Genomic DNA, 21,226 nt, shown 5'->3' with positions numbered 1-21,226 from the left:
AATTGGCAAACGATAACAGTACTTTTATGCTGAAATGCTACATTTACTCGAATTGTTTTGCGGGATGTTGAACCTAAAGCGTGACTGTATTCATGCTCTGTGCCGGATAAAGTGATTATTTCTGCAGAGTACAGGTACAATAATTAAGAATACAAACAACAATCAAATGGTAGCTTTCTGTGTTTATAGTCTCTGTTAAGTTTCCAAACATAGAGGCAAACGACCATAGTTAGCTACTTTTGCTATACTTGGTGGAAGGTACGACCAGTGCTTGTCATTGAGATGTAATTAATACAAAATTCTTACGTCAAATACCTCCAATTAGCAATACATGCGTGGTCGTGACCGTAACTGTACGCTATCCTAAGGTGGGAAGTTGAAATACCTCCCTTTTGCTGTCTCTGTTTTGGACAGTCTACCTGTGTAATCACCGTTAATTAACACGTAATGCTAACAGCTAGCTTTTAAAAAAGCATCGCATATGATTCTGAATCTCCCAAAACATCGCTTCATGTCCGCTTTTGTTATTAATAAAATGGTCAGCAACTTGTTTACCTGAATAGTTTCCCCCTAGTATCTTTAGCTGGTTTCTGGGGTATTATTTTAGAAATAGTCGGTAAAGCAAAACAAATGTTAAGATTTGTTGTTAAAATTCCAGGTTAAATTATTTTAAAACCAAAAGCTGCTGTTGCCGGTTTAAACCTTTAAAGAGTGACAAGTATGTTTACCACCTTTAGGTGCAGGAGTACATGTAGCCACTAGATGTCACCGTCGGGCCTCTAATGAAACAACTCATGCCTCTCTGTTTTCAGATTTTCATGTGAAGATGTCTTCATTAGTGGACTATGAAGATTCAGAGTCAGAGGATGACTCACTGGATCAGAGAGTCGAAGGAGCAACAGATTCTGCTCAAACAGAAGAAAACCAAGACACTAATATTGTCAAGGTTATACCTTACCCTGGAAGATTTGTGTCTGACCAGACAGTGTGGGAATATCATAAAAATATGGCAGAAACAAGCAGGTCTTCACTCCATCCTCACTCCCAGCCACAGAGCTTTACTAACTCGAAAAGAAGATGTGGAGGTGCAGCAGATTTTAGAAATACTGAAACATCTTTGAATTTGCCTGATAGTCAGAGGGAGATGGCATCCCCGCAGGCTCTTCCATGCATGCCACAAAGTTTAGGCAATGCTGCAAACTCGGCAAAAAGACAGCAAACTGTCCCATCTGGTGTCAGACCGTATATCCCTAAGAGGAAGAGACTTGCCACTTCAGAAGGAGTGGAGCTAAAGCACCCAGCAGAGCAAGTCCTAGGGAATCAGGCCAGAGAAAGTCAGATTCTCTCAGATGTGTCAGCAAGACTGAAGCCATATCTTGCTCAAACGCCCAGCACGGCAGGGATACCCAGGAGGCTTCTGATGAGCCTGGGAGGCCACCAGGGCCCAGTCAACACAGTGCAGTGGTGTCCTTTGCCCCATGTCAGCCATCTGTTGCTGTCTGCCTCCATAGACAAGACTTTCAAGGTAAAGAAAGCTACATTTGTTTTAGAAATGATGTACAATAGTGAAGCTGTGGAAATACTTCAGTAGTGCTATGCTTTAAATAATGTAGACCTGATGTGTTGTTTTCTTTTATTTAAACTGTCTCATACAATTAAATTAATCATTATATTTCCCCACTTATCTGTCTGTAACAGAATAGAATTTCAGTAGAAATAGAATAAAATATGCTATTTACTCTTGGAATGCTCCAGGTCCAGTTATAGCTAACTGCTTCATAAACATTGAAATGTAGAAACTATGCAGGGTTCAACATAACAAATAACCCCACAGCCTGGGGCCAGTAAAAAAGTATGTCGGTCAAGTTGATTGGCTAGCTGCTGGCCCATTTGGACCAGTAATGTTGTTTCCACCAATCGATTTACCTGTGAACTGGCTGAAATGGACCCTCACTGACGAGTGTTTTTTTCTTACCATCAATATTATCACATTAAAGAGGCAATAAAGATCACAATCTGTGTGGATAGCTTACATATGAGAAAGGTGACCTGCTCCTAACCACAGCTACATTAAGAAGAAGCTAAAATGTATGCAGATAAACTGATATTTAAATTTGTCAGGGGAGCAGCAGCAGCCATCCACCATCTCTCTTTGAAGCAACAAAACCTGCGGCATGCAAGTGCTATTTCAGGGTTTGGTTATATATTTTTTTCTGATATAAATTTATAATCTAAAAACACAAATCTACTAATACATTATGTGATATGCTTATAGATTCAGCTAGCAGTATATAAGTGAATCAAAAATGGGCTTTTGTTTGTGGGCACCATAAAAAGTCAGATCTGCTGGATGGTGGCCCAGTGGAGAAAAATGCTATGTTGACAGGTTTCAGCTTTCATGTGGATATATATCACTCATCCAAAAACAGTTGTTTAATCTGCCACGAGGGTACCGTGTCCATACCTCTACAGCAGAGCTTACCCAGCGTGCAAGCTGAAGCTGCGAGAGCTAAGAGGATACTTGCTTACCTGACATGTAGTGTAATTGGAAGAGATACAGTGTCTGCCCTACTGCCTCAATTTATAAATGTACAATGTACCACTTTCTTTAGAATCATATCTGTCACTGTGTGTTGAATATATGTCAGGGCCCATGGGGCTTCCTGTCTCTCCTTCCCGATTTATCTCACTGTTTGTATTCTACCTCCCTCTCCTTTTCTCTGGTTCACACCAGGAAAACAATCTATCATTTCCCTGTTGTAAAGGTCAAGCAATGCAGCTAACTGCCTGCTATCGACTAAATATGTCTGTCCCATCATAAAATCAAATACTGCCCCAATATCCTGTGAGGATTTTGAATAATTAACGATTTAAATATGAATGACTATATTTGCATAATCTTACAAGTGCAGCAGTATGGTAGCCACCTCTTCTGGCACCTGGAATAGGTTGTTTGGAACAGATGGTGGAGACTAGCAGAGGAGGGGAGGAGAAGACCCGTTTGTTTGTATGCATGGATTATCTCTTCTTCTCTCAGGCTGTCTAACCCGGCGTTTTCTGTGAAACCAGTAAATAGAAGAAGTTCTCATACTTATCGGCGAGGACTGTGACAGCATTTTGAAATGTGGAATTTCAACATCAGATAGTGAAATGAAATAAGTATTTCATTATATTTCCTTAGATTTGTTGACAAATTCAGGTACTTCCAGGATAACTATTTTTTTATAGTAATTTGATTTTTTTATGTAAAATATGCAAAAATATTTGAATTATATTAAATTAAATTAAATTAAATTAAATTAAATTTTAAAAACTCAGTGAAAAGAAGAATGATCAATAAAAAAGTCAATATCTGTACTTAAAAAAATTCTAATAGAAAATACAGTTTTGCATAGCAACAATACCGGAGCTTCCATTACTCCCATTTAAAAATAGGGTTATTTTATATTTAGATGTTTTATATTTTTTCAATGCAACTTATAAAAATATAGTAATCCCACTCTATGGCTATCTAACTGTATCCTGTGTAACCACTTCTGAAATATACAGATTGATGGATTAAGATTCAGGTCTTTTCCAAAGCAGTTGGTGTGATATGGTGGTGATGGTGCAGAGCTCCACTGCTCCATATCAAACCAAATCGTCTGAATTTCACAAAGTTCTGCAAAAATCTATGAATCAGTGAATCTTCAAAGAAATGTTTTTTATTTGGTAAAAGTATCTGTAGTTTGAGATAACTACAAGATAGTACTGATTATTTCACCGCTTACTACATACTTAATTGAATATTCTGTACTTAAGATTTCAATTGATCAGTAAAGAAAGTAGTTGTCAGGAGTTCCTCGATTGATCTGGTAATCATTCGGTTTAGGGCTGTAACCTTTCCAGATTTTCACTTTACGATTATCATATTAAAAAAATCAAATCAAGACATATATAGAAAAACAGAAAAAAGTAATCACAATTATACAAAATTGATTAGTGTGATTAATCTGTATCTTTGTTTACTGTGTGTTGTCTTTTTTTTTGGCAAATTCAACTCGAAATGCAAGTGAAACCACTGTTTATACAATCAGTGGCAACATTATCAAATGTGTATTTAAGATATAATATTGAGATTTCATTTTAAGTTAGCTCAGAGTGACATTAAGTTCCAATTTACTGTAAACCTTTTAACAACACAATTAATAGGAATTTGTTGGTATGCTCACAAAACACATCCAACAACACACAACACAGCACAAAACACAAGTATATGAAACAAATCAACCTATAAAGTAGTGCAAGTGTATTAGGGGACGGGGGTGTAGCAGATCACAGCAGGGGACAGCACATACTGCCAAACAAAAAATGGCGTATTTTGTCTACAGACAACTTCAGATTAGAAGAACCTGCTTTTTTTGTTTGGGAAGTGTTGACTGCCAGAGAAACAGTAACGCTCCCTGGGGTGTCCTGGTGTTGAAAGTAACAGGAAAACTGTTGAAAATGACACGTTGCTAATGCGGTGTCTGTTTTCTTATTGCACATTATTATTTATTGACATAATTTAATGTCTTTTATGGCTTTCAGCACTTTGACCACAGCTATTGTTTACTAGTCTGGGTTAATTCAGAGGAAGGACATAATGAATGAAATCCTAACATTCACCTCTCTGTACTCAAGTTCCTTCACTGACATGCTTTTGGTTCCTGACTTGTGTTGTTCAGTCCTGTCTGTCAGACTATTATTATTATTATTATCCCAGCCGGTTTGCAGCTGATGTCACCATGGCTACGGCAGGTGTAAAGCAGCCGTTTTATGTTGATAACACGAATACCAATTTAGTTTTAATTACCAAGAGTCATTTAGGAAGCAGATTACCCCAATGAGTCATTTGCAGGGATCCGCTCTGCATGTCTGTTAAGTGGCCGGTGAAATTAAAGGGGATGCAAATAAACAAGCACTCGTTTTCAGTGATGCACAAGTCTCGCTCGGTATTGGATTAATGCAACTGTGTGCAATGAATTGTTTTGTTGTGCTGTATATCATCGCTGCTGTCATTCACAGAGCTGAAGCTGTGGCCCTTTGTCAGACTTGTTATGTAGAAGTATGTTTGGTTTAATACTCTTAAGCTTTTTGGTCAGTTTATGTTGTTATCAGTTGTTTTTCTCTTAGATTTCCATGCTACCTTCAGATGGCAGTGTTTCCCTAAGCGGAAGATCATTCAGAGAAGAGGCTTATAGTGTTGTACAGTGAATGGGAGTAATTCCTAACAGATGCATCATGTCGATATTTAGTTTATTTCAATTAAAAACATGCCTCTGTTTCTCTCTCTCTGCTACTTTTTTCCCCACCCTGGAGGCATCTCTAGCATTCTGTTTGTCAGACTTCTGTCTGCTGGATTCAGATGTCGCTCTTCTCTGTCCATCTGTCTTCTTTGTGTCCTGTGGGAGCTGTGGTACAGTACTTTTTACTGTGTTTCATGTGCTGCGTAGAAGAGTCATATTTAATAATGAAACACAGAGAGAAGCACAGAGGGATCTGGAGTGCTCCATAGATCTTAAAATTTCCTCTGTGGCCCTGGCAATGCTTGGGAGCCCAAAAAATACTTCATCACTAGTACAGCATCTCACCTCAGTGGGCACCAGTCCAGACCACCCATTGGATTTCAAGCTGGGCTTCAATGAGAACCTTTTTTCTTTCAGCATGTCTAGGAGAAAATCATACTTTATCATCTGGAACTTTTATGAAAGACATTTTATAATAGTGATTTTGCCAAGTGAACTTTTTGAAAGCCATCACTTTGACTGAAGACATCACTTGAGCAGTGTGGGTAATTACCACCTCCTTTATTTACACGCCACATTTCCACCATGATATCGTATTTCAAACCCGCAAGGTGTCACGGTGTGTAGTCATGACCGCCATGACAAACAGGAGGCAGCTGGGAGCTTTTCTCTCCTGCTCTGTTTTTTATCAGAGTAAACTCTGACAATACCAAAGCATTAAAGCCATTACAGCCCAGTGGGAATTGATTTATAGGCCCACTCAGAGGTAATTAGTTTGATTAATTCATTAGAAAGGCTGTTTCTCCCTTAAAATCCTACAGACAGACCCGATTTATATGGACGTTTTTTCTAGTTTTTCCAGCTGATCATTTCATTTCATTACAATGGAAGTGAGGTGAAAGTGGCCTATATTAAATCTTTCTCAGGTTTGAGGAGACTTCACACAGAAAAAGAGTTTGAGTTCCAAAGGACACAGCACAGGCACACACAGAATATTTTAGGTTTGTAAAATTTGTCAAAACCTGCTGCTTTTGATTTTTAGCAAGCTGCGTTAAGACTTCGTGCAAATCAGACAAAAGTCAAACAAGTGCAGTCAGTTAAAAAAGAAAAAAGAAACACTTGAGCATTGATTTACATATACCATAAACCCATGCTACATATATTCCATGTATCTATTTGTAGTTATGCGCTCACAGTTCCATACTTATTTAATATTTGTTATATACACACATAAAAAAGAAAAGTAAAAAAACAACTTTTGGCTTATTTGATCATTTTCAATAACAGTAATAACGTTTTTCACCTTCACTCGGGGTCCAAAAAATGAAAACAAATAAAGTTGTCTTCTGTATGAATATCCTTTTCCAGAGTGCAGTGATACTTCCAAAGCATTTGACTTATTTGATATTCAATAGTTTTTTATAGCTTTACAGTATATGTGCACATTTCCCCCTTCGTGGTAGTGATGGCATTCAAGTATTTGACTTCCACATTATTATTACTATTAAACTTAACTAATAGATTTTATTGTCACATAATACATAGCTCGGCTTTGAATTTCATAACTGAGCTAAACCTCTCTAGAATGATAAATTGACAGGAAGTTAACTGAATATTTGTATAAACTTTTCTTTGAATGTCAATTAGATCCAATGACCTAGGCTTCCATCTCCTTGATGTGGAGGGAAAGCACTGCATGCCAAAACCTCTGATGTATTTCCTTGTTCTTTATGTCATCAGATCGTGTAAAAGATCCAGGGTTCTTTTGTATATCTCTATATATGTGATCATTTAAAACAACCCCTAAAGACCAAGCACAACCTACTGATTATGGATTTTTAACTCTTAGAAATTCATGCGGTCAGTTCTTGGCCTTTGAGTCTTTATTCCTGAACTGTCTTAATCTTGTGCACAGTCAGTGAAAAAACAACAAAAAAGACTGCAGTCTGGATAAATTTGTGACTTTGGGGTGAATCGATGTGCCCATGTCTGGCAGGTGTGGGATGCAGCAGAGAGCGGGCGATGCCTCAGGGTTTACACCTGCCATTCGGGAGCTGTGCGCGACGCCTGTTGGACCCCCTGCGGGCGACACTTTCTCACCGGCTCATTTGACAACACGGCTGTGATCACCGATGTAGAAACGGGTGAGCAGCAGCGGCATTTCTTTCTGTAGTTCTGAAGAACCAAATGTCAAATAACAAACCACTGGCTTTACTTTTTCAAGTATATCACTGTGATTTTTCCCCTGAACCAAACTCAACACGAGATATAATTTTGGATGTTCCCATACACAGGCAGAACGACTGTGGTGTGTATATTACATTTACTTAATTGGCTTGAAGTGTGAGCCTTTTTTTTGATTAGATATTTTTCTCCAACCATGTTGCTGATGTTGTGGGACAACAAAACGCCTGTGCAATTTCACTTCATGCACATTTATTGTTTCTCAAACTCTGATTTAAAGTCAGTGTAGTAATTTATGTGTGGAGTAAATTTAAATTGCCTTGAGCCTCCAGAATCTGTTATGAGCCCATTGTATGAATTGCAGAGCTATTTCTCTCTCTGTCTCTGACTCTCTCTCTATAGTCGTGACTCATTTCAGGGACAACCTTTGAAATCTGAATTCCTCGAGCAAATGTCTCTGCAAAGATGTCTCCAAGCACAGCCAAGAAATGCTGCTTTCTTACCTTTTAATATCAAAATAAAATAACAGGTATTTCGTTTTAATGCCCAATTTATGCTTTAGCGGGAAATCTACGTCATAACTTCTGATGTAACCACAAACCCCTCTGAACTCTACAACATAACCTGACCTGCACACCCTCAGAAATGCAACTACATGTTGGTTAGTGCTGCTGATAACTATTGTGGTGTACCAAAATCCACTTGGATTTAGGCACTTCAATTCATGTCAGCTCATTAAGTTACACATTTGGAACTTTAACACAGAATTTGGCTGTAGCTCAGGCGCTTGCTAGCATCTACTAGTTGGAACATTGGTGGTTCGATCCCTGGCTGCGCCATCTGCATGCCTTGGGCAAGACACTAACCCTTAAGTTGCGATGCATCCATTGGACTTGAGTGCTATGGTACAGTAGAAGTGATACATATTACTAACAAAGTTGTGAATAATTTGCAAGAATAATACATTTACTTTAGTTAGTTTCCTGCAAATCAGCCTAAAAATCTACAGTGGGACTACATTCTCTGGCCACTACATTAGGTATACCTGTTCAATGGTCTTTAACAAAATACATAATCAGCAAATTACATTGCAGTGCATTTAAGCATGTAAACAGCAAGATGACATGCTGAAATCTAAATTGAACATCATGCTGCTCTGAGCATTTTAGAAATGGCTGATCTACTGAGATTCTCTCATACAGCCATCTCTACAGGTTACAGAGAATAATCCAAAAAGAGAAAATAACCAGTAAGCCGCAGGTTGAAAATGCTTTGTTGATGCCAGAGTTCAGATGAGAATGGCCAAACTGCTTTGTGATTTTTTTGCACTTTGAGCCACTTTGTAGTAATTGAACATCATTTAGGCGCCACAGTCTGCCTGAGTACTTGTGATCACAGTGTACCCATTTTCTGATAATGATATTGTGCCATGTCACAAAGCTCAAATCATCTGAAACTATTTTCTTGAGCGTAACTGCAATGTCATTGTACTCAAATAGCCTCCGCGGTCGCCTGATCTCAATCCAACAGAGCACCTTTGTTATGTGGTGGAATGGGAGATTCACATCATGGATATGTCAACAGTTTGATACTATCTTGTCAGGATGAACCAAAATCCCTAAGGACTGTTTCCAGCACCTTGCTCAATCTATGCCATGAAGAATTAATGCAGTTCAGCAAAGTTTACCTAATAAAGTAGACGTGAGTGTATATTGAATGCCTGTAGACTGTTTCATTCAGGTGGGAGGCAGATGTCTCAAATGAAAATCTAAAATAGAATTCTATCTGTCTATGTTTTTATCTATCAATACAAGCATGGCAGTAAAGATAGTAAGGTAGTAAGTCATATATACAGTCTGCCACAGTAAGACTGCTTATTGAGCAATAAGAATAGTTACCATGAATGTTCTCAAATTCCTTGTATCTGAACAGAGAGAGAGAGAGAAAATTTCTTTGAAGCACCCATGGCATCTGCATCCCTAGGGTCAACACATGGCAATGATGACTTGCTGCCGTTTTCACTTCCCCTCTAAGCTTGTCTGTCAATACTGTCAATAAAGCCTACGGATAATAGCTTGGGCAGCCCATTAAACACACAGACAGCTCCAGGAAGTGGATCAATAATGGATACATCACCACAGGAGCAGCTACCATGACCTTATACTGGATCGTCTCTAACCAAAACCATAAACAAACAAATGCTTTTGGTCATATGCAGCCAATAGCTTGATTGATCTTCATCCTTAAAATATCAATTTTAAGGATGAAGATCTGCATGAGAGCACAGTAAGGCTGCATTTCTATTGCAGCGTGTGATGAAGAAAATTCAATTTAGCTGAATATTAATGTGGGAGTTGGGAATACCAGACCAGTTTCTGCACTACAGATGTGGTGGAGCTCAGACCAAGTCACGAACACTTTAAAGCAAATCATATTCTGGCAGTGAAAAGAGCACATGGAATAAGCTACATGCATAATTTCCCTCATAATATGTTAAACAGATTCCAACATACATGGGGTTTGAGTTCTCTTCACATCAAATGCTTTTCTGAAATATATGGCACTCACAACTCACCGAGGTTTTAGCTTAGTTATTCTACCAGCACCCCCCTCGCCATTCATGCAGCCTATATATCAATACTAGACTGGATGATGGGATACTCAGAAAGCTTGAGTGTTTGTGATGGCAGACTCTAATCATGATAAATGTGATCTTTATGCTCTTCACGGTAATGCAGATCCTCTTAGCTGTAACAGGAAAAGCAGTTAGAGCTTTTGTGTTTAATTGAGCTCTCTTTGCAGAGGTATACTCGTCCTTGAATAAACAGCGAGAGTCTTCATGGACATCTGACTCATCATTTCACCACTGCATATCTACCCTCAGTGCTGCACTAATCATTATGTTTGCAAAGAAAAGTAATTTCCTATGCCTGTGTGTTCAGAATAGTATGTGGACCCATTTTTCCTTGCAAACCTTTGCAGTTGTTTCTGTGTCCAATTTAATTTGTAGAACCTTATACCCACTCCCAGCGGCCCAAGGCAAGCTGTCACAGCTGAATAGCAATAGCTTGGGGTGAAAACGATATAGGGAAGGCGAGTAGGTTAAGTGGCATAATGCTAAAAGAGAAACTGAGGAGAGGAATGTAAGATAAAGAGGACTTTTTAAAGTCAGAGAGGCTGAATAGTGGAATAAATTAATTAAGTATGGATGGCATTAGTGTGAAGCCCCAGCTGTTGTACGCACTCTAACGACCGTCTTCAGAAAAGCCGATCGTCTCATGACGGTGATGGAAAATATGTTCACCTATCTACATTCTCCCACAAGTTGATGTGTCATTTCATGCAAGAAAAAAGAAACAAAATTAGATCAGAGAAAAGCAATAATACACAATAGTTGTCTCTTGTAGTGACTTCCAGCTCAGTTTAGGTTTGCATTACCTTATTTGATAAACCCAGGTGAAAGCTTCAGTAATAGGTTGGTTGTGAGATGGAGTTTCACATTAGTGCCACGGGCAGGCTTTTTTGTTCCAGACTGAATTACAAGGGCCAATAGTGCAAAACTAAATTATTGAGTCACACTGGGGATTGGAGTCTGGGGGTCATGCAACAGAAAATCTTTCTGGTTTTCAAAACACAGCTTAGATGCTGAAATTTCTTCTCCAGCCATGCAATCCATGTAACCCACACTGTCACGCTGGGTACATTTGAAAAAGTTAGATCAATGAATAAATGCACATTTTCATAAATAAGGAAAGAAAGGGAAGAAGTAGTAGCTTGCACACAGGTTAACAAAAAGTTGTATTTTGCAGTCAGTGCTCTTATTTCTTTCATCATATATAAATAAATAGAGAGACCTTTACAATATTACGTATAAAAACCCCATCTTTCAGCATTCTTTCACACATTTTTATTCCACTGGAATATTTTCTTCAACATATTCAGTTCATTAGACTTCATTTGCACGTACCAAGAATTAACCACCACCGTGTTACTGTGTAATCACAGGAGCCTCAAGCGTTGCACACCAAGAGGCAACGAATGCAAAAGCACACACCCGCAGTATTATTTCCTCTAAATGCCACCAGTATTTTGACCTACTTTGAAAGCTTCATTTTAGAGTAGCAACCTGCTAGGTCAACACAGGCTTTATATAGTCTTCCCCCCCCCCCCCCAAAAAAGAAAATAAAACAAAAGAGCTTTCCTTCAAAAGACAAAGGATAAAACCCACATCACAGCATTTCTAACTTACATTAACGCCCATGCACTAGTCAAGAAAAGTAAAGGACTTGGAGGCTTTGTATGAGCTTCCGTGGTGGTGGCATTCAAAAGCAGCCAACACGGAGAGGGGAGCGTTCCCAGCAATTCAGTGTGCAGTATTTTGCAGTTGCTCAATACTTCATTTCTTTCTATTATTGAGCTTCTTTCCTGCCATTCGAGATGATCTGCTTTGACCTACAGCGTTTAGTCATTTAACTTGTCACCAACATAACCTGACAGCTAAAAAAGAGAGGCTAAAGCAAAGACATATTATTAATTAAAAACAAGATCACAGAAACATATCCAGAGTTAAAATATCAAGGGAAAGATTGTCAAATTGTTGCCAAATTTTAATCTTTTGTTCATATGTGCATGGTGTTAGTGAAGTTAAGGCTTAGCGCTGAAGTTGAAAGGTCTTATTCTTCATCTTTGCAACCTTGGCTTAAAACAACTTGCGTGATTCAGAGGATGAGCTGATGAGCTGTTTCAAGGCCCATTAAGAAAAATAAGGATTATTTTGACCTGAAAAGCAGTGTAGGTAGAAAAAACGTGGTGCCGAAAGTAAGCATAGTATGTCAGCTATGACACGAAATTTGCGAGAACAGTTTTTCCTATTTTCATTTAAACACTAGGTTTAAGTTTTGTTTTTGTCATTGCTTCCAGTACTACGTCACGATGATTAACTAAGCAGTGGCTCACTTTAGCTTAAAGCTGTCTTGGTTAATGAAACCTACTATGCAGTGTTGAAGGAAGTACATTAATTTTTTTAAATTAGGATTAAATTAATAAATTATGCACAGTTATTTAAGGATTTTGCTACCTTTTCTATCAAGTCTGAGGGCATGGTTGAAATGAAAAATATAAAAATAAAACAGTCAAAAATACAGCTTTTTAAGTCCACATCCAAAACATTTTTTCGGATGTGGCGTATCAGACTGAATAATGTGTTTCCTAACCTCTGCATAAGTGCAAAGACAGCACCGGCTTTGGTGAGTCCCATAATGAGGCAGACTCGCTGCTTCTCTCTGCTCTGAAGGGCTCATCCCTGCTATCCCAGTCATCCCTAATGTCCTCTGCTCCAAGTCATCCACTGTTTGTCAGCACTACAGCACAATCACAGTTCTTTCAGCAGAATAAACTATTGCGAGGGAGGGACAGATCACTGCTGTCCTCCCGCATCTCCTCTCGCATGCCAGCTAATTAATCTTGCTTAATTAAAACATGATGAGGCCCTATTTATTATGAGGAGAATGTTTTCTCATTGTCTTGCTAAACACGAGTTTAAATCTCGATGACAGATCTTCTGCATATCGCTGTTGGTAAGCCAATTAAGCAGGAAGTGTGAGCCTGATGAAACTGCCTGTTAAAACTTTGGATCAGACCAGTGCAGTCGTGAGTGAGTGAACTAGTCCCCCATTAAAAGGAAAGAAGGTCCATTTTTGGTGCAGTTTATTAGCTGTGACTCATTCCCCACTTCTAAAAAGTCTTGGTGGGAATATTGTGGAACAAGTCTATAATGAAGTATGTTTTTGTTGTGGGCTAACTGCCTAAGACTGTTTTAGATGTGGCCTTTGTTGTTTGTTCGATGAATTAATGAGAAGCCATTGAGCCCTGAGGTGCTCCACTTTGCATAGCCTTTGACAGAGTTGCTGGCTCATAGTCTTGTTTCATCGTTTTCCCAGGAAACTAATTTTTGGTTGCACCCTGTCAGGCTTAATTATATTTTAGCCCTTCGGTGTTTTTGTTTTATGTTTAAGTATGACATTTTTTAATTGACTGAGATAAAGCAGCCTCTAGCCAAAACAGTACTTTATACTCTGGTTTCTTTTCTCCACATCACATCTTTGTCAGTTTTATCTTTTTGTCTCGAGTGATGCTTAAATCCTCTCAGAAACTCATGTGTACAATGCCGCTGTCTGGAAATAGAGAGATAAAAACTATCACTTAGGAAAGTTGTGCACTTTTGCAATATTTTCGATCGGTAGAAACTAGCAAGATTTTGTACTGAACACAAGAGTGCAGGTTGGCTGAAAATGAGCAAACAGTACTGCAAGAAATAAACAGCTTGCATGGTACAGCACACTGATTTACATTTGATATTTACAACAAAAAAAGTGTGCTATCCTGAGGATTAGCACTGCTATTCAGCAGACAGAAATAACACACGTGGCGCTGATGCTACATTCACAATGTTCAGTCTAGACACAGCGGAAGGATACACTGTAAACAAATCTTTCTTTATATACAGGCTGTATATAAAAGACAGACCAAGTCTCCATGTCTAGATGAAAACAATATAGAAAAGCCTTGAAGGTGGATTCTTTCTAATGGTGAGTAGTTAATAGAAGTAATCTGACTTTATGGAAGTTTGTGAGAAAATGATCCCACTACTCACTAGATTTATGACCTTAGTAAAAAACTTGAGTTTATGGTCTCAGTTGGGAATTTTAAGTCTTGCTTAATGCAACATGATGTTCATGTTGTAAGTTAGGTTCTAATTCAGAGTAAACTATAGAGCAGGGTATAATTTAGGCATGCCTACCCTGTGATTGAAAAAAGGCTCCTGTTTGAGTGTGAAGCGTCCTCGGTTTCTTAGCCAGATCGTCCCCCCTGCTCGTGACACTAGGTTTCAATGCAAAAAGCTGATCTGGAGCCTTCAAACCAGGAATCCACTAATCAATGGGGGACATCTTGTTGGCTTAGTCCATCTTTAATTTTAAAATATATGAAATCTACACATCTGTACAAGTATTTACATGTGGCAGCAAGCATATCTAAAATTAAAGTACATACATAGCATGTGTAATTTTTGACAGTGTGAAGTGATGAGGAAGGCTTATAGGATTTCCACAACCACCAGGCTTATCACCTTCAATTTCTGCATTTATTCTCATTTATTTAGAATGTTTCTTTAATCAGTCTTTGATTCTAGTCGTCATTTATTTTTACTAAACCTGTGTGTTAAATTCATATCATGAAAGCAACTGAAATCTTTAGGATCCCATTATAAAGTAACTGAAATTGAAAACATTTTCTGATATGATTTGTCTTTCAGTTCAAACATAGTTGACAGACTGCCAAAATAAAAGCTGAATAAATGGAATTGAAAGTTAGCTTTTTCAGTCCCCTGTCCACATTGCAAAATGAACAGTGTTTAATGTAGCTCTGTGGACACCTCACCTCACAGTCAGTTGTAGCTCACTATTAGGCTCATGCTTGATTACACACACCAAACAGCTTTGGGCCATTTGGTGCCCCCACCCTATTGAACGCTAGGATTCTGTTGTTTCTGTTAATGCTATACTTATACTATTAAAAATGCATTATCATAATTGGGCAGTTCTGACCATAATACATTTTTTTGTTAAGCAGTGGCAACAGGAAGATTCTTGGTTAAGTAGAATTAGGGTTAATCATTTCGAAACACACTCTCCACGCTCTTGTGTGAGTTCGTATTAAACTTGTCCCTGCCTGGAAATTTTTCCTTTACTCTTCCATCATTCCCCTGGCCCTACATTACACACAGAGTTTATTGCTCACAAATGTAATGCATCTGTCAATGGAACTAAAACTGGATCCCCAAAATGTGCTCAATTAATAAACCAAAGAGAAGTATCTGGAAATGTTGCATGTGTGGGGTAATGCAGCTAAAATGTATGCTGTGTTTAGTTTGGCTTTGACAGCCGAGAAAGAAAATTCCTGCCATTTACCTTAATTCATATAGTCTCTTTATTTTTTGCTTGTTTTGGGACAATCAAGCAGAAAGTAAATAGTCTGTATTTATTGTTGAGCCTTTATTTATGTGTGTTTTTGATACCAGATTAATGATTAGTGATTAATCGTCCACCCATCTTCTCAGTTTATCAGTGGGTCTTTATGTCTGTGACATTTTAATGATAATGAATCAATTAAGCAATAATTCAGCAATTTTCAGTTTTTAGTTGAAGTACAGATCTTGACATTTATAAATGTGGACGCAGTAAAGAACAGTAAAGTAGAAAAATAATAATATAACAATAACTATAATGATTAATTCAGTTAAAGAAATGTAGTTTATAATCAATCTTGACAAACTTGACACTTCTGCATTCACTCATTGTAAATTATTCATAGTAAACATACGCACACATACACAAACACAAGATTTCTGTCATGTTTTTTTTAAATCAGTCTTTTCTCTTTTGTAGGGCAGCCGACAGTGAAAGTGGACAACGAGTTTAAGGTGATGTGTGCGGCCGTGCATCCCAGCAACCCGGAGGTTTTCCTGTGTGGAGGTTACAGTTCAGCAATCAAGGCGTGGGACTCTCGCAGCTGCAAGGTCAAATTTATTACCCTCCTTACAGTAGATTTATCATTTTAATTTTCTGTGGGGGTTTTTTACCTTCAGAAATCTAAATGAATACAGTTAAAACACATCCTCTTTGTTCAACGCCGCTACACGCTCGGTTTCACATGAGTACAAACATACGAGTCTATATTTCACTTTGTGCAATGACCCTCTAGATAATGCTTCAGCATGCATAGGAAGAATGCAGGTTATATCACTAATTGTTCAAAGCAAATTTTAATTTAATCCTGGCTGCATAAATTGTTCCTGTGAAGCTGCAACCTAATATTGCTATTAAGCTTAATGGACTGTTTTATATGATAATCCTATTCACTTCTTCAGAATGTGAATGCTCACATGAATGTTCACTTGGCGAACTGAATCGTTCCTCTGCATGGTTAGACTTAATGCACTGAAGATGTTTCTGCTAGCAGGTGTTAGTATGAGTTGCGGACAGAGAGCAATCCTTAGAAAATATGTTGTTAAGGCTGTATGGTTATGGCTGCCTCTGACTCTTAACTGTTAGCTGTTCCATTCAGGATCAAATTACCTATATTGGATAAAAAATTCAAGTCACCACCTATATCATAATTTTGCTGATATCCAAATGGATTCAAGAAGCAGAAAGGATTTGTGAGACTGATCTGCCACATTATGTTACAGGTCACTCAATCAGCCAATTAAATCTTTATTTTGAACATAAAAGTGCCAAATAATATATCATATCGGAAAAAAAGTTGACTATTTCCCATTTAAAAATGAGCAGGAGGAAGCAAATGCTAATTAATTCCTATCCCTATCTAGCTCATACACATATGCTATAATACATATATATATATATATATATATATATATATATATATATATATATATATATATATATATATATATTGCCAAAAATAAAGTTAGAGGATGCTTTAAGCAGCAGGTAAAGGGTTAAAGGTTAATTTCTCAGTGCAGAGGAGCCGGTAGCCATCCACTGTGTAGCTTTTTAAAAATTTTATTAATCATCAATAAATTGATACTTCAGGGTGTGCTTTATTGCAGATTGAAACCACAACATATATGTTCTCCATTCCTGGGCACTCTGTCATCATTTGACAGCAAGTCTTTACAGCCACAAGGACACATGGAGCTGTTATCTTGCCTTTCCCCCTTAATGACAAAGGTCTAGATGTTCCTCTCCCCTGTTTATTTCTCTTCTTGGCTGAGGGCTTCTACGGGTTATCCATGTATATGTATGTGTGTTACCAGGTGGTGAAAGTTTACCAAGCCGGCATCCAGCAGACCTTGAACATAGTCTTTCTGAGAGGCGGTGTGACTTTTATAACAAGCTCTGACTGTGTGAGCAGAGACTCTGCAGACCGCACCCTCATTGCCTGGGACTATGAGACCACAGCCAAAGTCTCCAACCAAATCTACCATGTAAGATATCTGTGTATGTGATAAAGAAAAAAAAAGTAGGTCTAATTACATGAGGTTTGGCTGGTATATGAAATTAAATTTATAATCTTAAGAGACTCCTTTTTATTTTAACAGTTAAATTAAGTTTAAAAATTGTTTAATAACCTTTGTGCTTTTTTATACAGGATAACTTCTCATTCTGAACAGTTTTGAGTGTATGTTCTCTGTACTCATTGGAATATATTGAAAATGATGGTCAAAAAAACATTACTACATATACACAGTGGATTGATCATAAACCTTTATACCTTTGTACAAACTTTTTTTTTTTTATCATTAATACACTAGTTAACATGGAGCTGACTTCACCATAAATAATAACAAGAAAAGGTCAAATAGTGAATTCATTTCCCTTCTCATTCTTCTTCTCATTTGGCCACCAGGAGCGTTACACGTGCCCGAGCCTGGCTCTCCACCCGCTGGAAGACTCCTTTGTTGCTCAGACCAATGGGAACTACATAGCAGTGTTCTCCTCCCAGCAGCCATATAGAATGAACAAAAGGCGGCGGTTCGAAGGACACAAGGTCAGTATCGACTGGGGGTTACGCAGGCGTAATCCATACTGAATAGCACTGCAGTCAGATGTACACAGACACACACACACACAGAAATACAACTTCAGCAACATCCCACCCCACACAGCTTTAATTGCAACCTACATGCTTCATTGTCTTTACCAAGATTCATAGCAGTGTTTCCTCCCCAAAAAACAAACCCACCAAATACAATACAACAGTTCCACTGGGGGAGGCAACAGGAGCAGCATATGGCAGCACATTTGAAATATCACTGAGAAATGCAGCACTGCTAGTGTGGCATTTGGACTGTTGTTTACAATAATTGACAGGAAACAAATGGGCATCACACATTCCAGGTCCATTTTTGCTTTTCTCTTTCTGATACAGCACAAAAAATCAACAAAAAAGAAACAACGCAGCAGAAAAGACCTAGAGATTTTGTTTCACAAGCATTTTGTATTTTATTTACTATATACTACAATGAGACAGATGTTTCTTATAATTACCTTATAATAACCTTTGCGTTATTGTGATTATATTACTGAAAGCATTGGTAATTAGCCAGTTGCTAATTAGTTGCTATGATGACTAAAACACAGACATATCCATAATTTTTCTGCTCATCCTACCATATTGGTAGGACACAATGATCACTTAATGGGTCTTCACCCAAATGGTGCACAAGGTTAAGCTCACATTTGTTGTTTTACAGCCAATAGCCTGTGAATTATGATGGATTGTGAGCCAGTTGCGCTACTACATCATTGATGACAAGGTTTTAATCCAGTCTTAACAGAAGCATTACATACTCTAACAAGAAGTTTAATACAATGAGCATGAACTGTAGCAACCCATTATTTTCCACAGGTGCAGTCTATAATTTGAAACCACTTGTTGTGTAAAAATATGCACACTTGAGTCTGGGCTTTGTGCCATAAGAAATAACCAGTTGTATTACAGTAAAGTTTAGATGAAGAAGTAATGAGCTTTTATTCAGCTTAAAACACAAAGTCCAAAATTGACCAAAAAATACACAAAGCAGGGGTCTAGGAATCATCCAATGCAGAAAACAACAGCAGGATCTCACAAAAACACAGGGCAGAGACAGGACTATTTATAGAACAAGGACTAATTGGGGATTGGAAACAGGAGGGAAATGAGAGACTGGTGAAAGTAATCAAGCCAATCGGACAGAGTGGAAGTAAAGTCCAAAAAGTGAAATGAAAGAAACGGAGCTATCGCAGTAAATCAACAGCCCTAAAATGCCTGCTGAACATGGATACAGGATTCAAACTAAACAAGGGAACACTGTAGGACATAAGCATAAATAAAGAAAGATAGGACAGAGGAAGGAAGGACAATAAACTACAAGTAAGGACTCAAGCTAAATAAAGTATAATGACTGAAAACTAAGGCAACTTAGCAGGGATTGGTAATGCATAAAAGCGAAATATGGTGCTTCCAGAAAGGATTTTAAAGTATTTCCAGTGCTTTAGTTCTTCAACATTTAGCCTAATTCCAGATTGGATTAAATTCATATTCACCTCAAAATTCTACAAACAATTAACGTCAAAGTGAAAAATAATTGCTTGAAATTATTGCATATTTTAAAAAATAAAAATATAACTTGTACATGAAAACAAAAATTGAGCTCAGGTGGATTCCGTGTCCACTGATTATCTGTCAGATGTTTCTACAACTTCACTGGAGTCCACCTATGGTAAAGTCAATTGATTGTTACTGTGGGGTATTGTTCGTCGCATTTCAACAAGGGTTTAACATGAAAAAATGTGGAACACTTCTAGCACTGCGAATGCTTTCCGTCTATTCCACAGCACCTGACGAGATAGTATTTCTGGGGGTTCTTTATGCAAAGTGACGACCTAAAGTGGGTTGGTGTGGATACAGACTCACACTTCATTCAAAATTTAAACAAGAAAATCGCTAAGTAAGAAGATGAGCCCAACTTAAAGTTAAAAGGTTAGAGTGTTATTCTGCTTCCTTCTGTAATCCTTTGTCAGTGTTCAGTCCATCAAAAACAAGACTACACTTAAACTGTCTACACAAATCAAGAGTTGCCTCTGCAGTGTTTGTAAGTATAAATCAACAGTATGCAGACACCATCAGGGGGCCTGCACTCTGTCTGTAGATTTTTCCTCCCCTGGGACTTTCCCCAGTTATTTGTGACATTAAATGTATGCAGGTAAAGGAGGATGAGAGCTGTTCTTTGATTTCCCTGTCACAATTGCTTTTTGTTCTGAAGGTTGAACCAACACGATTCTGATTAGTTCTCTAAAATCTCCTCTGAGCCGCTATAAATGGATTGTAACATATTTTTTGTTCTAGGTGGAGGGATATGCAATAAAGTGTGGCTTTTCTCTGGATGGAACTATCCTGGCCTCAGGGAGCTCCACTGGCTCCGCTCACTTCTATGACTATCACACAGCTCATATGCTTCACACCCTCCGTGCCCATAGCCAGCCCTGCCTTTGTGTGTCTCAGCATCCCATCTTACCTACGACTGTGGCTACTTGTGACTGGGGCGGTGAGATCAAGGTCTGGCACTGACAAACAACTATGAACAAAGAGATTATAAACTTAAAACGTAGCAGGTTGGCCATGAGATGGAAGACTGTATGAAACAGAAATGTCATGTGCACATTTATCTTCAAGACTATAGCTTTCATAATCTCTTGGCAAAAGATAAGAAGAACTTCACAAAAAATGCTGAAAGTCAGCAAATCTACTATCTACTGATTCCTTTGGAAAACATTTTTTTTTTACACTGACTATCTTGCAAAGCTTTCACATCATAATAAAAAAAAACTAACTCGATTTCAGTCGCTATGGTGTCAATCTCACTTTAAGCGTTTTTTTCATATTTGTCCCATCTGTTCACATCCTGTAATCTTGGTGGTTGAGATGAAATCAGTTGAAGTTACACTGTATGAGATCAAAGAAAGCTTCTTTACAGTTAAGAGTTCAAAGAGTGAACTGTTGTTATGGGTTTTATCCAAAGTGGTAGGCGGTGGAAAAGTAGTCTAGCTGCACATATGCCCACAAAAACACCCCAGTGCTTTTATAGTCCTGCCTTTCACCCCAAATACAGCAAGGGATTTCATCATCACCGTAGTCTTCAAGGTTTTGTCAAAATAAAAATAAAAACATCTCTCTGGGTGGTTTTTAATCAGAAGTGTTTTTCATTCCAC

The 21,226-nt window shown here is 38.1% G+C and overlaps 1 protein-coding gene across 1 annotated transcript; it reads left to right on the top strand.

Moving 5' to 3' along the window:
• Window positions 1–36: 36 nt before the first annotated feature.
• On the top strand, window positions 37–21,186 carry wdr25 (WD repeat domain 25). Its single transcript, XM_063497964.1, has 7 exons — window positions 37–134; window positions 813–1,525; window positions 7,264–7,411; window positions 15,896–16,026; window positions 17,290–17,460; window positions 17,883–18,023; window positions 20,364–21,186. Exons 2-7 carry the CDS (start codon window positions 827–829, stop codon window positions 20,583–20,585), a joined length of 1,512 nt encoding a protein of 503 aa, XP_063354034.1. The 5' UTR covers window positions 37–134; window positions 813–826; the 3' UTR covers window positions 20,586–21,186.
• The last annotated feature ends 40 nt before the right edge of the window (window positions 21,187–21,226 follow it).

Source organism: Pelmatolapia mariae, linkage group LG16_19 (assembly GCF_036321145.2).
Source record: "Pelmatolapia mariae isolate MD_Pm_ZW linkage group LG16_19, Pm_UMD_F_2, whole genome shotgun sequence".
In the NCBI taxonomy this organism is placed as follows: domain Eukaryota; kingdom Metazoa; phylum Chordata; class Actinopteri; order Cichliformes; family Cichlidae; genus Pelmatolapia; species Pelmatolapia mariae.
Note: the sequence above shows the minus strand (reverse complement) of the source record. Positions and strands in the feature narration are given on the sequence as shown.

Coding starts and splice junctions, on each gene's coding strand:
- wdr25 (XM_063497964.1), top strand. CDS start 827: ATGTCTTCATTAGTGGACTATGAAGATTCAGAGTCAGAGGATGACTCA. Junction 16,027..17,289: donor GGGACTCTCGCAGCTGCAAG/GTCAAATTTATT, acceptor GTGTGTTACCAG/GTGGTGAAAGTTTACCAAGC. Junction 18,024..20,363: donor GGCGGTTCGAAGGACACAAG/GTCAGTATCGAC, acceptor TTTTTGTTCTAG/GTGGAGGGATATGCAATAAA.